This window comes from Procambarus clarkii, chromosome 6 (genome assembly GCF_040958095.1).
Source record: "Procambarus clarkii isolate CNS0578487 chromosome 6, FALCON_Pclarkii_2.0, whole genome shotgun sequence".
Lineage (NCBI taxonomy): Eukaryota > Metazoa > Arthropoda > Malacostraca > Decapoda > Cambaridae > Procambarus > Procambarus clarkii.
The window spans coordinates 37,325,764-37,340,167 of record NC_091155.1 but is presented as its reverse complement, the minus strand read 5'-3'; the positions used below and the strand labels follow the sequence as shown (position 1 = coordinate 37,340,167).

Genomic DNA, 14,404 nt, shown 5'->3' with positions numbered 1-14,404 from the left:
GCGGGATACTCTGAGGGCGCTAAATACCACCAAGGATGCCAACTGGATGTGTAATTAGACATTACCGACCTTGATCTTTATAACATTGACCTCAGATCCAGTCCCTATCTAACTTATTTTTGGTCCAGGTTTTTTCTGGAAAATGCTCCTAATAAAGCTAACCTTAATGAGTAGGAACCAGTTTTCTATTTACATCATGTGTAGTCTATGCATTTAGCGTGATATATATTTTATGATATTAACCTACTACAGTGTTGTTTATTATTTTATGACACATTAATTCTAATACAGTAATAATATATTTATTGTAGGATAAACCTAAACTTTTGTATGTGTGAATTTTAAGTCAATATTTACATCAAGTCTTTCACACTCCTGAATGCTTTGTCAAAGTCTGATTATGTGGTAAAGACGAGTAAAGACGAGACTTACATCTTGATGACTTATTAATCATGAAGAAGTACGCCTCGTCTTACCACAATCAGATCTCGACAAAGCACTCAGGAGTGTGAAAGACTTGGTGTAAATCTTGACTTAAAATTCACAAATACACAACATAGGATAAAAACACACACACTTTTGTCATTAAGAACACATTACCATAACTTAGCACATGTATTCATGGTTACTCACCTCTTTTCACAGCCTTGAAAATCCACGTTTCTCCAACCACACAAAAGGTGCTAGCAGAACACTATCCGTCATTCATACTCGAGTTACGAGGAGAAGTCGACATGAAGGTATTGTGGCCGTGTACTGTTTGCGTTTATCCACGTGTGATCAGCGATATATAATGAGCAGGCGATGAGTCACAATAACGTGGCTGAAGTAGTTTGACCAGACCACACACTAGAAGGTGAAAGGACGACGACGTTTCGGTCCGTCCTGGACCATTCTCAAGTCGATTGTCTAGAAAATGGTTCAGGATGGACCGAAACGTCGTCGTCCCTTCACCTTCTAGTGTGTGTTCTGGTCAAAGATATATAATGATATACAGTATATCTTTACTAAGAGGAAAATATACAGAAATCTAATGAATGGTTTCTGTTAATTTAAGAAAAAATGTTTTACAAAAAAATACTTTGAAACATTCAAGTAAAATTAACAAAACTGTATTTTAATTTTTACTCTGGGGGTGTGGGGGGGGGGGGGGCAGCCTCAGCCTCCACTTGCCAATCATTCTTGGCTGGCAAGGTCTGCCATTTAGCTCGGAAACTAAATTCTTTTTCAAATTCTTAGGAAAATATGTAGCCGTGTGATGAATTTCCTTGTGTAATTGATGGAGAAACATACCAGAATAATTATGTTCACAGCAATCATATCTAAGAAAATTTTAAACTACTGTACTGCAAAGTTGGTAATTAAAAAAATGAAAAGGGCCATCATTAGTTAACTGAATATTTTCCCTCTCGATAATTGAATATTCTCTTGTACACAACTTCATACTTTTATAATAATGAAGCATGCTTCATGATTTTCATAATTTTTTACATTGACAGGGCAAAGGAAGAATGAATACATACTGGCTGCTGGGAAAACATGAGACAGGCCCGTAGAGCAATGCTCTCGGGCATATTCAGTCTCCAGAACTATTCTGACTTCCAGGACCTCACCGTCTCTACCCTCGAGACCTTCGTTGTTGTATGTTAAAGGACGTTGCCAAATCTCCAAACCATCCACTTTAGCAAACGCACTAACACATTCCCCCAGAATATGTAAATTAATAACTCAAATCTTGTTTTTTTTTTTCCATTGTGTGTGGTTTGCCTGTCTTGCCTCAGATATAATGTTGCCACCAAACACTAAACTCTAGGAAACACCAGTATACCATTTTAGACACAATACCTCATACTTGTTGGATAGTAGCAGTTTTTTTATTAGCCCTAGTAAAGACATTCTCTGAGGCTTTGACGCTAGTCTACTAACTAGAATATAAATATTTTTGTCATGTATATACAATGCTGTATTTTGCACATAAAAGTAATGTATCTAATTTTATAATGAATGAACATTTAAGTTTTTCAAGACTCCCTTTCAAGAAAAACACAACTCATCAGCAGAAACGAGAAATGTTATAGTAATGCAAAGATAACTTGTTTTATCACCTAAACATTAACACTTATTAATGCTCTACACAAATATAATAAGAAATATTTGTGATTTTTCCAAAGCTCATTTGCAAATCATTTTTAACTTAAAAAATAACACTCAAGGTTGAGGCTTTAATAAACATTGTGGTAAATAAAAAAGCTAGAAAAAGTTAAGACCTAAAAACTTCTATAAAACTAGATGCAAGTGCAAAGGCACTGTTCAGAGGGTTGTCAACCGTCACAGGGCCAGGCGGCGGCCAGCCGTCACGGTGCCAGGCGGCGGCCAGCCGTCACAGTGCCAGGCGGCGGCCAGCCGTCACGGTGCCAGGCGGCGGCCAGCCGTCACGGTGCCAGGCGGCGGCCAGCCGTCACAGTGCCAGGCGGCGGCCAGCCGTCACGGTGCCAGGCGGCGGCCAGGGACATGGCTGGTAAAATACTAAAAGAAACTTAAGGACTTATGAGACCAAAATTGGAATAGGCAGCAGTTGTATGGTCCACATATCTTAATTAACACATCGATAAACTGGAAAAGGTGCAGTGGCATGCTATAAACTGGCTTCCAGACTGGAAAACAAGAGTTACGAGGAGAGGCTAGTGGCTAGTGGCATTAAATATGCCAAAGCTAGAAGATAGAAGAAAAAAAAGAGAGGTGATATTATCACCACTTACAAAATAATAACAGGAATTGACCGAATTGACAAAGAGTAATTCCTGAAAGCAGCAACTTCAAGAACAAGAGGTCACAGATTCAAGCAAAGGTAACAAAGGTGCCAAACAAATATGAGAAAGGAAGTGAGAAGGTGGATACAAACACCATCAGTAGTTTCAAATCGATATTTGACAAAGAGTATTGGGAAGACGGGATACACGAGTGTAGTTCTTATCCTGTAACTACTGTACACTTAGGTAATTACACATACACACCTCCCTCCCCCACCCTCCATCTTTTCCAACACACACACTCCCCATCACCCCCCCCCCCTTCCCCCCCTTCCACACCTTCCTTGTGACACTGACCATTACTGTAAAGGGTTATAAACCCATGGAACCACCTTCCTGCTAAAGCTGTAAATAACAAAACTCTGTTGAAATATAAATTTCAACTTGAAAAAATTATCAGGACGAATGGGGGGTGACCTTTGACAAGCCGCCAGCTTCCTGTCCTCATCAAGGCCACTAGTGTGTTGGTGACTATGGTAAATGACCCCAACCATACTATGAGACTCCATAAAATTACCAATCACCAAGCAAAGTTGAGTGAGGCTAGCCACAAGCATTTGTCTTCCATCCTTTGACAGACAATCAGACATTCTCTTTTATGGTTAGACTAATAGGGGTACCTGGCTGTGCCCAGGTCTCCCTCCCACCCCCATCCCCTCTCTCCCAATCTCTTCCCTCTCATCTCTCACCCTATCCCCTATTTTCCCCATCTCCATCATTCTCCCCTCCACCCTCTTCCCCACTCTTTCACCTCTGCCTCCCCCTCTCTTACCCTCTTTCCCCTCTCCACGCATCTCCTCTCCCTTCTTCTCCTTCCTTCTCTCCCTATCTCTGTCTTTCTCTCTGCCTGTCTTTGTATGTTGTCTGTCTTCACTTCTTGCCCTGGTCCACCCTGTCTCTCTCTCTGTTGTCAGTCTCATTCTGTCTTTTCGTTGATTATCTCTTCCATAACGTCTACCATTGGTGTGAGTGGCCCACTAGTGGCAGGAGTCTAACAGTGTGAAATATTCAACATAATGAGGTGGTAATTATCATCCAACATCTAAAAAAAGCATTTCAAGTCATGGGAGAACCGTTTGTTTTATGCTACTTCAGTGGAACCTCGACTTACGAATGCCCCTACTTACGAATTTTTCGAGTTATGACCACAATTTCGTCAAATAATTTAACTCGATTTACGATATTTGCCTCGACTAGCGACTTTGTTGATGAACCACGCGGTCGACCGAGTGCGTGGTTCCTGGTGGCACGGGCCATTCCGCCCGAGTTTACCTGAGCCGCCCGCTTTAGTGACGATCGCTTTTGTAAAGAATTTCATTGATTTTGTGCTTTTTTTGTTTTTGAACATAAAAGTTCTATTATATATAAAATAAACAACATATAAAAAACATAAAAAAGTCTTATATATCATGCCATGGATCCCAAGAAAGTCAGTGGCAAGGTTCAGCCTAAGAAAATACTGTAGTTGAGTAGAGGCAATAGAGGATGTCCCTCATTAAGAAAATGTGTGAAGTATAGGAAGAACTACAAAGTGTTGTTGAAAAAACACGCCCAAATAAAGCTGTAGCAGGCCGTTGCATTGACCTTTTAATTGACACTGTGATGTCTCACTACAGACAAGTATTAAAATGTAGGGAAAAACAAGAGTCTCTACAGATTCTTAGCAAGACAAGCGAGCAGTGAGCCACAACCAGGTCCTAGTGGTACTCCTGCAAAATGTAGGAGATAGAGTACCCCTAGATAGAGTAGATAGAGAGGAGATAGAGTAGAGATAGATAGGAGATAGAGTAGAGTAGAGATAGAGTAGATAGTTGAAGATAAAATACCCCAGAGAGGTGTTCACTGCCTCATGTTATAATGGAAGGGAACTCCCCTTCCATACACAAACACCCCCCCCCCTCCTCACCGTCTTCCATACGCCAACAAGAGTCCTCAATAAAGTTAAGATATACATACTGTACTGTAGCTAGTACAAACAAAAAAAAGTGGTATTTGATAAAAATGTATTTTTAAGTTAATATTTTTGGGGTGTGGAATGGATTAATTAAATTTACATTATTTCTTATGAGAAAATTTGTTTAAAGTTACGACCCGTCTCTGTGAACATTAAATTTGTAAGTGGAGGTACCACTGTATGGACAAAGTATGATTAGTAGAAAATTTAATAATTTTCCCAAGATCAGTAATGGTGTATATTACTGTAAGATTTTTTTTTAAGGTATTTTGTTATGTGTGGGCAGGACGGCAGTGGCAAACCTTGTCATAGGGGGATCAGAATGTGACTGTGGCATGCTATAACCTCTTGAATTCATGAGATCCCCCGACCAGCCTATGTCCGTCCCATATCAGTTAGCGTAGTTCGGTGAGGCTACCCCGAAGCATCTGCCCTCCAATTTTGGACAAAGACATCAGCAGACATTCTCTCTCTCAGTAGCTGAGGTACCCGGTAGTGCCAGGGGTGTCTCTCCCTTCCATTCTCCCTCCCCTCTTCCTGTTTTCTCTCCCTTTATCCCTCCCAGTGGGCAAAACATGCTTGAGTAATGTTGAATGAATGTTATATGTCAATTCCCTCACTTGACACAGAATCAACGTCAAGTGTTGATTCATTGTCAATATCAGCCATAAAGTCTGTTGGTGCACACACACTATGGACAATCAGACTCACATTTGAGTCTTCATAGGAGTCATTAGTTGTTGTAATAGGAGCTAATCCTACTTGAAAAGGGGCATAGGGATTGACCCTGACCACCCACCCCACTGGCCGAGCGAACAGCACGCTGGACTTGTGATCCTGTGGTCCCGGGTTTGATCCCGGGCGCCGGCAAGAAACAATGGGCAGAGTTTCTTTCACCCTATGCCCCTGTTACCTAGCAGTAAAATAGGTACCTGGGTGTTAGTCAGCTGTCACGGGTGTTCCTTTATCAGTTTGCTGAAATTGATGCAGTACAATTTCAGACTTACATCCTTCCAGTATTCCAGCGAGCTACTGAATATTTCCTACAATGGTTGCAAGCTCAACAAGTTACAGTGTAGGACTGAGAACAGGCGATGCTTTTCCACCCACAGGGTTATAAACTCATGGAACCGCCTACCTGCCACAGCCGTAAATGCCAAAATTCCATTAACCTTTGAAGTACAACTGGAAAAGATCATCAAGGCAAATGGGAGGACCTTTGACAAGCCACAGGCTTCCTGTCCTCGAGGCCGCTAGTGTTCGTGGCTCTCGGGTAACACCTGTAGTGTCCTGTACCTGCTGATGGTTCTGAGGATAAATGTCCCCGCAGCCCAGACTCCGACCGAGTCATAGTGAAAAATTAACCTTTAAGGTTTCCAAGTTCAAAGCTTTGCCTAGTCTTTAAAACACAAATTACTGAAAGCGCCTACCTGCGGTTTAACCATTAATTCAGAAAATGTTGTGAAACTTGCTGCAGTGAGCCACACGCTACAACTTCTCTATATTGTACAATTTTTCAGTTGATTTGCAGACGATGAGTCACAATAACATGGCTGAAAAATGTTGACCAGACAACACACTAGAAAGTGAAGGGACGAAGACGTTTCGGTCCGTCGTGGACCGTTATCAAGCTGATTGTGTGACTGACGACTTGAGAATGATCCAGGACGGACCGAAACGTCGTCGTCCCTTCACTTTCTAGTGTGTGGTCTAGTCAACTTTCAGTTGATTTCATAATGTCACTAAGATTATTCCAATTACTGTATACAGTATGGTCATTTCTCTTCAGTAATATGCTTGAAAATTTCAATTAAGTCTTATATACAGCATCTACTATGTTACAATAATCCTCACACTGAATGCTTTTTAGCATTTTGCTGTTACAAACACACATTAGTTATTCTTGTATCCCAAGACTACAATCGGTAAGGTATCATCTAACACCCCAGGACCACAATCTGTATATTATCAAACATCCAAGGGCCACACAATCAGTATGTTATCATCTAACACCCCCGGACCACAATCAGTAAAGTACCATGATACAACCCAGAAACACAATCAGTATCGTATTATCTAACATTCCAAGACCACAATCAGTAAGGTATCATGGCACAATCCAGGACCACAATCAGTAAGGTATCATACACAATCCAGGACCACAATCAGTAAGGTATCATACACAATCCAGGACCACAATCAGTAAGGTATCATACACAATCCAGGACCACAATCAGTAAGGTATCATACACAATCCAGGACCACAATCAGTAAGGTATCATGGCACAATCCAGGACCACAATCAGTAAGGTATCATACACAACCCAGGACCACAATCAGTAAGGTATCATGGCACAATCCAGGACCACAATCAGTAAGGTATCATACACAATCCAGGACCACAATCAGTAAGGTATCATGGCACAATCCAGGACCACAATTAGTAAGGTATCATACACAATCCAGGACCACAATCAGTAAGGTATCATGGCACAATCCAGGACCACAATCAGTAAGGTATCATGGCACAATCCAGGACCACAATCAGTAAGGTATCATACACAACCCAGGACCACAATTAGTAAGGTATCATACACAATCCAGGACCACAATCAGTAAGGTATCATACACAATCCAGGACCACAATCAGTAAGGTATCATACACAACCCAGGACCACAATCAGTAAGGTATACACAACCCAGGACCACAATCAGTAAGGTATACACAACCCAGGACCACAATCAGTAAGGTATCATGGCACAATCCAGGACCACAATCAGTAAGGTATCATACACAATCCAGGACCACAATCAGTAAGGTACCATAAAAGATACCAGGACCACAAACAGTTTAGCAACATCTGGCATCCCAGTGCCTCAATCATTATGACAACATCAAACAGCCCAGAGCCACAAACCAGAAAGGTAACATCACCACCACAAATTAAATATCCTCAGCAAGGTTTTCTCACTAATATGTCCACAGACAACCAAGAAATATTCTAATTAGGAATAATGAACAACAATTTTATAAAATTACACACGAGTCTGCCTCTCCAGGGAGTCGCCAAGACCAAGACCTACGGTCTCTTAGACTATTATAACATTTTCTCACCAAAAGACATAATTTTAAGGCAGCATCACTTTATAAGATACAATAGGTAAATATGTTTATATAAGTGGAATACATTTTATGATAAACAAGGCATTTTAAAAATGTTTCCCCCTGCTTCAAAAATATTATTATGTAAATGTACTGTTTTAAATTTGTTACAATAATTATACTTAGAAAACTGTATAATATGTGTATACAAGTTATTATAAATGTTGATAATGGAGATACATATAGGGCTAAACATTTGTTAAGTGTTTAAAATCTGGAGAGAATTTTGTTTGAGTTTTTGCTTTATTTCAATGAATGTATTACAGTTACCCTGAGATATATCTTTAAAATGTTTAATGTTTGTCTTTCAAGCCATATTGTATGCTCACACAAATGTCATACTCATATTACAAAGCCGTTTATGTATATGTATTTTTTATATGATTAGCAAGAAGAGAAAATTCTTTCCCCATTGTTTCCCCGAACTTAGGTCCTCATACATCAGTACTCACAAGCTGCTGTTAATATTTTATGTCATTAACTTCTCTCAAGTTATAACTTGCAGCATTTGGAGTGATGAAGTTAGAATAATATTGTCCTAATATTTATGTTTGACTAGTGTTGATAGCAATGTTCAGTGTTTACGTCGGACCAGTGTTGATAGCAATGTTCCAATGTTTACATTGGACCAGTATTAATACCATTGTTCCAACACTAGACCAATGTTAAGTCAACTGTATACCTGCTCAAAAGGGAACAATTGGATAATAATTAGTACAATCATTACATGATATCACACAACCCCATATGACCATAGATTTTATAACCAATCCCCACATGATAAATTATAATTTTGCTTCTCATATAATTTTGCTCAACTTTCAGCCTCCTTGTATAAAGGAGTGCAGGTATGGTGCACCATCTTGCCTAGTTAGCCGACCTGTGGTGTCTCGGATGCCAGACATCCTTGACAGGTGTCGACCAAACAGGCGTGGCATCATACAAACCTATTTATTATATCAATTTTTTTTTAGCATGATCAAACTGTTTACTATGGAGGAGGGCAGAATTCTTTTTCAAGTTTTTATTTATATTTTTTTCAGCATACTATATTCTATCACATAGCAAAATAGGCAAATGTATTAATGATTTCAAGAGTGAGATATACATTGGTTTATTATTGAAACAAATGTATTCTGTTAGTATGTTAAGAGCTGCAAGCCGAGACCTTTCCCTTCCCTAACTCATGGTAAGCCTTAACCCTCTAGTTTCCCTGCAATACGACCAGCCATTCATTTAACAACCAGGAACCCAATCACTGCTGGGTGAACAGAGGCATACAGTTAAGGATTGGCACCTAGTCAATCCTTACCAGCCAGGATACGAACCTAGGCCAAATCGCTCGCAAAGTGTCGGGTGAGTGTGCTACCACTGTGCCACGGGGATTGCAATTAACATCGCCTAAGCTCTGACCCGAACATTTGTCGGAGTTAACATTAAGCAGCATCTTTCAATCTTTCATACATATTAAGTCTGTTTAAATTGTCTTGTAGCAATTTTGAGTCTGAATTTATTTGTCCATTATTTTTAAGAAAACTTAAATTGATAATCAATATTTTGTATATTTTGCTTTTACAGCGTACACTTTTTATCCTGAATACTGTACATTATTTGTGTTATACTTTATTTAATATCTTAAGGGTTTAGTACATAATGTATCTATTAATATAACTAAAAGAAAACAATCTTCGCTGATACAGTCTAGAGGTGGCAGACCAAAGAACAGGTGCTGCCATATTCCCAGACACAACTCCCTTTTTTCATGCTGCTTGAAATTGATGAAATATAGTGACCTTGTCCCAAACCCTTGTTGCGACCTTGTTGTGCAAATATGGGTTGTAAACAAGGGGTTACAAAATGAAATATGGACCACTCTTGATTTGTCAACGTGTGACCTCTGGAGAATTAAATATATTTGCGTGGCAAGCCATGCTACTTCCTCCCAGTGTGACTCACCCCATCATTCAACACGTCACTTTCTACTCCTCAAAATTCCATATATCACTGGTATTTTATGGGTTTGGGACGAGCAGTTTTGGATAAGCAGCTTGTACGAATTTAAAAAAAAACAAAAAATCAATAAAGCTGTATTATCATCAAATGGTAAATATTGTCATGTAAATCTTTTTTGGGGAGCTTTCAAAGATGTTATTGGTAATTTAGTGAAGCTTGATGCCAAAGAACCCAAGTGAGGTATTTCAAGATTCTGCCGATAGTTGAAACTATAATAGTAACTTCTTATTATCTAAAACTTTTCATGTATTCTTGGTGATTTTTAAATATTTAGGCTTAATAAGAAAATATACAATTATTTTGAGGATTATAGGATTTTATTATAGGATTATATTTTGAGGATATTTAATTTTAGATTAAATTTATATATTGTGCGAGTCTTAGGGACTTCAGCATTGACTTGAGCTTTGTAAGCTACAGTGTTTTATGAGGACCTAAGTTATAAGACTTCAGCATTGAGTTGAGCTTTGTAAGCTACAGTGTTTTATGAGGACCTAAGTTATAAGACTTCAGCACTGAGTTGAGCTTTGTAAGCTACAGTGTTTTATGAGGACCTAAGTTATAAGGAGGAGATTTACTTAGCCAAAAGATACAAAGATTTCATATATTCTTTTTCTCTTAAATCACATGTTCACAAATTCATTAAACAAAAATGTATTATTCAGTAATCATGTAATATATATAAAAATATATCCATGTATAGCCTACACAAAACTTATTTAAACTATGAATAATATTGTACAAATTTGTAGTCCTCTAGAATGATTTTAAGTTCTTAAATTCACAATTGTGTTCCCATTTACAGTACCGATTAATGTTGGGTGTTTCAGAGTTTTACACTCGCTTCACTCTGGATGTTTTTAGGCAGAAATTAGCCATTGTCTCATTTTGTAAATAAGAGACTTAATATGTGAGGCAAATTGCCACATTTTTAATTACACAGTTCTATTTTAGTAGTGGTCCTGAAGCTGTCATTGTTATACGAGGCTCAAGTTGAGAGTAATATTTATAGCACCTCCGAGCAACTACCGTTGATGCTCCATCACCAGATTGATTCAATACTGTATAATTGCCAGTTCTCAATAACTTATTTAAATCACAAATCTCACCTGGTCCTTTCCACCTCTCCCAACCCATCACCACCTCTCCCTACCCATCACCACCCCTCCCTACCCATCACCACCCCTCCCTACCCATCACAACCTCTCCCAACCCATCACCACCTCTCCCTACCCATCACCACCCCTCCCTACCCATCACAACCTCTCCCAACCCATCACCACCTCTCCCTACCCATCACCACCCCTCCCTACCCATCACAACCTCTCCCAACCCATCACCACCTCTCCCTACCCACCACCACCCCTCCCTACCCATCACCACCTCTCCCTACCCATCACCACCTCTTCCAACCCACCACCACCCCTCCCTACCCATCACCACCTCTCCCTACCCATCACCACCTCTCCCTACCCACCACCACCCCTCCCTACCCATCACCACCTCTCCCTACCCATCACCACCCCTCCCTACCCATCACAACCTCTCCCAACCCATCACCACCTCTCCCTACCCACCACCACCCCTCCCTACCCATCACCACCTCTCCCTACCCATCACCACCTCTTCCAACCCACCACCACCCCTCCCTACCCATCACCACCTCTCCCTACCCATCACCACCTCTCCCTACCCACCACCACCCCTCCCTACCCATCACCACCTCTCCCTACCCATCACCACCTCTTCCAACCCACCACCACCCCTCCCTACCCATCACAACCTCTCCCTACCCATCACCACCTCTCCCTACCCATCACCACCTCTCCCTGCCCATCACCACCTCTTCCAACCCACCACCACCCCTCCCTACCCATCACAACCTCTCCCTACCCATCACCACCTCTCCCTACCCATCACCACCTCTCCCTACCCATCACAACCTCTCCCTACCCGTCACCACCTCCCCCTACCCATCACAACCTCTCCCTACCCATCACAACCTCTCCCTACCCATCACCACCTCTCCCTACCCATCACAACCCCTCCCTACCCATCACCACCCCTCCCTACCCATCACCACCTCTTCCTACCCATCACCACCCCTCCCTACCCATCACCACCCCTCCCTACCCATCACCACCTCTCCCTGCCCATCACAACCTCTCCCTACCCATCACAACCTCTCCCTACCCATCACAACCTCTCCCTACCCATCACCACCTCTTCCTGCCCATCACAACCTCTTCCTACCCATCACCACCCCTCCCTACCCATCACCACCTCTCCCTACCCATCACCACCTCTTCCTGCCCATCACAACCTCTTCCTACCCATCACCACCTCTTCCTACCCATCACAACCTCTTCCTACCCATCACCACCACTTCTTGCCCATCACAACCTCTTCCTGCCCATCACAACCTCTTCCTACCCATCACAACCTCTTCCTACCCATCACAACCTCTTCCTACCCATCACAACCTCTTCCTACCCATCACCTCTTCCTACCCATCACCACCTCTTCCTGCCCATCACAACCTCTTCCTACCCATCACAACCTCTTCCTACCCATCACCTCTTCCTACCCATCACAACCTCTTCCTACCCATCACAAACTCTTCCAACCCATCACAACCTCTCCCTACCCATCACCACCTCTTCCTGCCCATCACAACCTCTTCCTACCCATCACAACCTCTTCCTACCCATCACAACCTCTCTCTACCCATCACAACCTCTCCCTACCCATCACAACCTCTCCCTACCCATCACAACCTCTTCCTACCCGTCACCACCCCTCCCTACCCATCACCACCTCTCCCTACCCATCACAACCTCTTCCTACCCATCACAACCTCTCCCTACCCATCACAACCTCTCCCTACCCATCACCACCTCTCCCTACCCATCACCACCCCTCCCTACCCATCACAACCTCTCCCTACCCATCACCACCTCTTCCTGCCCATCACCACCTCTCCCTACCCATCGCAACCTCTCCGTACCCATCACAACCTCTCCCTACCCATCACAACCTCTCCCTACCCATCACAACCTCTCCCTACCCATCACAACCTCTCCCTACCCATTACAACCTCTTCCTACCCATCACCACCCCTCCCTACCCATCACCACCCCTCCCTACCCATCACCACCTCTTCCTACCCATCACCACCCCTCCCTACCCATCACCACCCCTCCCTACCCATCACCACCTCTTCCTACCCATCACCACCCCTCCCTACCCATCACCACCTCTTCCTACCCATCACCACCCCTCCCTACCCATCACAACCTCTTCCTACCCATCACCACCCCTCCCTACCCATCACAACCTCTCCCTACCCATCACCACCCCTCCCTACCCATCACCACCCCTCCCTACCCATCACCACCCCTCCCTACCCATCACCACCCCTCCCTACCCATCACCACCCCTCCCTACCCATCACCACCTCTTCCTACCCATCACCACCCCTCCCTACCCATCACCACCCCTCCCTACCCATCACCACCCCTCCCTACCCATCACCACCTCTTCCTGCCCATCACCACCTCTCCCCCCACCAATAAGTCCACACACCATACAGTATTGACATTCATCAAGAAAATAGTCAGCATCGATAGAGAATAACTTGATACAGAATTAATACTTACTAGACAATACACCTTTAATTAATATTGTAGTAATATAATCTCTCAGGAAATAGCAAAATATTAACTATATTTTGATTCCTATTGAACTAGTTTGAATGGAAATGTTGCCAGACTGCTAAGCTAAGCCAAACTATCAGCCTTTGTTAACAAACTTGGTGAGCTGCGACATTTTACCCGAGGCAGCTCGGACCTTGCTAGGGGACAATCTCGCACGTCTATGACATTCAAAACACTTGAAAAATCCCATGAAAAAAGTACAGCATTACTATTCAGAATCTATAGATTCTATGACATAATATACCCAGTAGATTGTCAGAATAGATTTATATTTATTATATGCTGTATTTCATTCTACTTTTTGGGGCATATGATCCAATAAAGATTACTAACTGACAGAATTTTCACATCTTTTTTCAATATTAAAAATACACTGCAATTTTGTCCTGCTTGCTTCCACCAGTTCTCTAAAGGTGTCAGTTTCATCAGTTCTCCAAATAATTGCTTTAGCACCTTGAATTATTATTATTCATCCTTGAGTATTCTGCCGTTACAAAGTTCTGGCGAGATATTCATTTGCATTTTTAGAACACGGTATTAAGGGGTAAATGACAGCCTTATATAACAGTGATAAAATTGGGGCCTAATAATTTCTTAAAATAAATATAACACAGTATTATAAGCACATTGTTAATTTAAGTAGCAAAATATATTGTAAATATATGCCTTGGTGTACAGAGATAACAGTGTAAGTATGCTGAATATTGCAAATATTCTATATGCCTAAATATATACAGTATCTGTGAAC

General features: G+C 41.9%; 2 protein-coding genes across 3 annotated transcripts in view; both read left to right on the top strand.

The window, feature by feature from the left end:
* The window catches only part of LOC123747913 (atrial natriuretic peptide receptor 1), a 108,331-nt gene extending 106,598 nt beyond the window's left edge, over window positions 1-1,733 (top strand). The window contains exons 7-8 of the mRNA XM_069308347.1: window positions 646-740; window positions 1,500-1,733. Of these exons, the coding sequence (XP_069164448.1) occupies window positions 646-740; window positions 1,500-1,556 (152 nt within the window). The 3' untranslated portion in view covers window positions 1,557-1,733. The remainder of the gene's footprint in view (window positions 1-645; window positions 741-1,499) is intronic.
* A 144-nt stretch (window positions 1,734-1,877) lies between these two features.
* On the top strand, window positions 1,878-14,404 carry LOC138354285 (uncharacterized). Of its 2 annotated transcripts, XM_069308335.1 has the most exons (4): window positions 1,878-2,392; window positions 2,497-7,143; window positions 7,178-7,452; window positions 7,515-14,404. In XM_069308335.1, exon 4 carries the CDS (start codon window positions 10,975-10,977, stop codon window positions 13,513-13,515), a length of 2,541 nt encoding a protein of 846 aa, XP_069164436.1. In that variant the 5' UTR covers window positions 1,878-2,392; window positions 2,497-7,143; window positions 7,178-7,452; window positions 7,515-10,974; the 3' UTR covers window positions 13,516-14,404. The 2 variants fall into 2 exon arrangements, with proteins under 2 accessions (XP_069164436.1, XP_069164440.1); XM_069308339.1 differs by lacking the exons at window positions 1,878-2,392; window positions 2,497-7,143; window positions 7,178-7,452 and having other exon boundaries at window positions 7,505-7,549; window positions 7,584-14,404.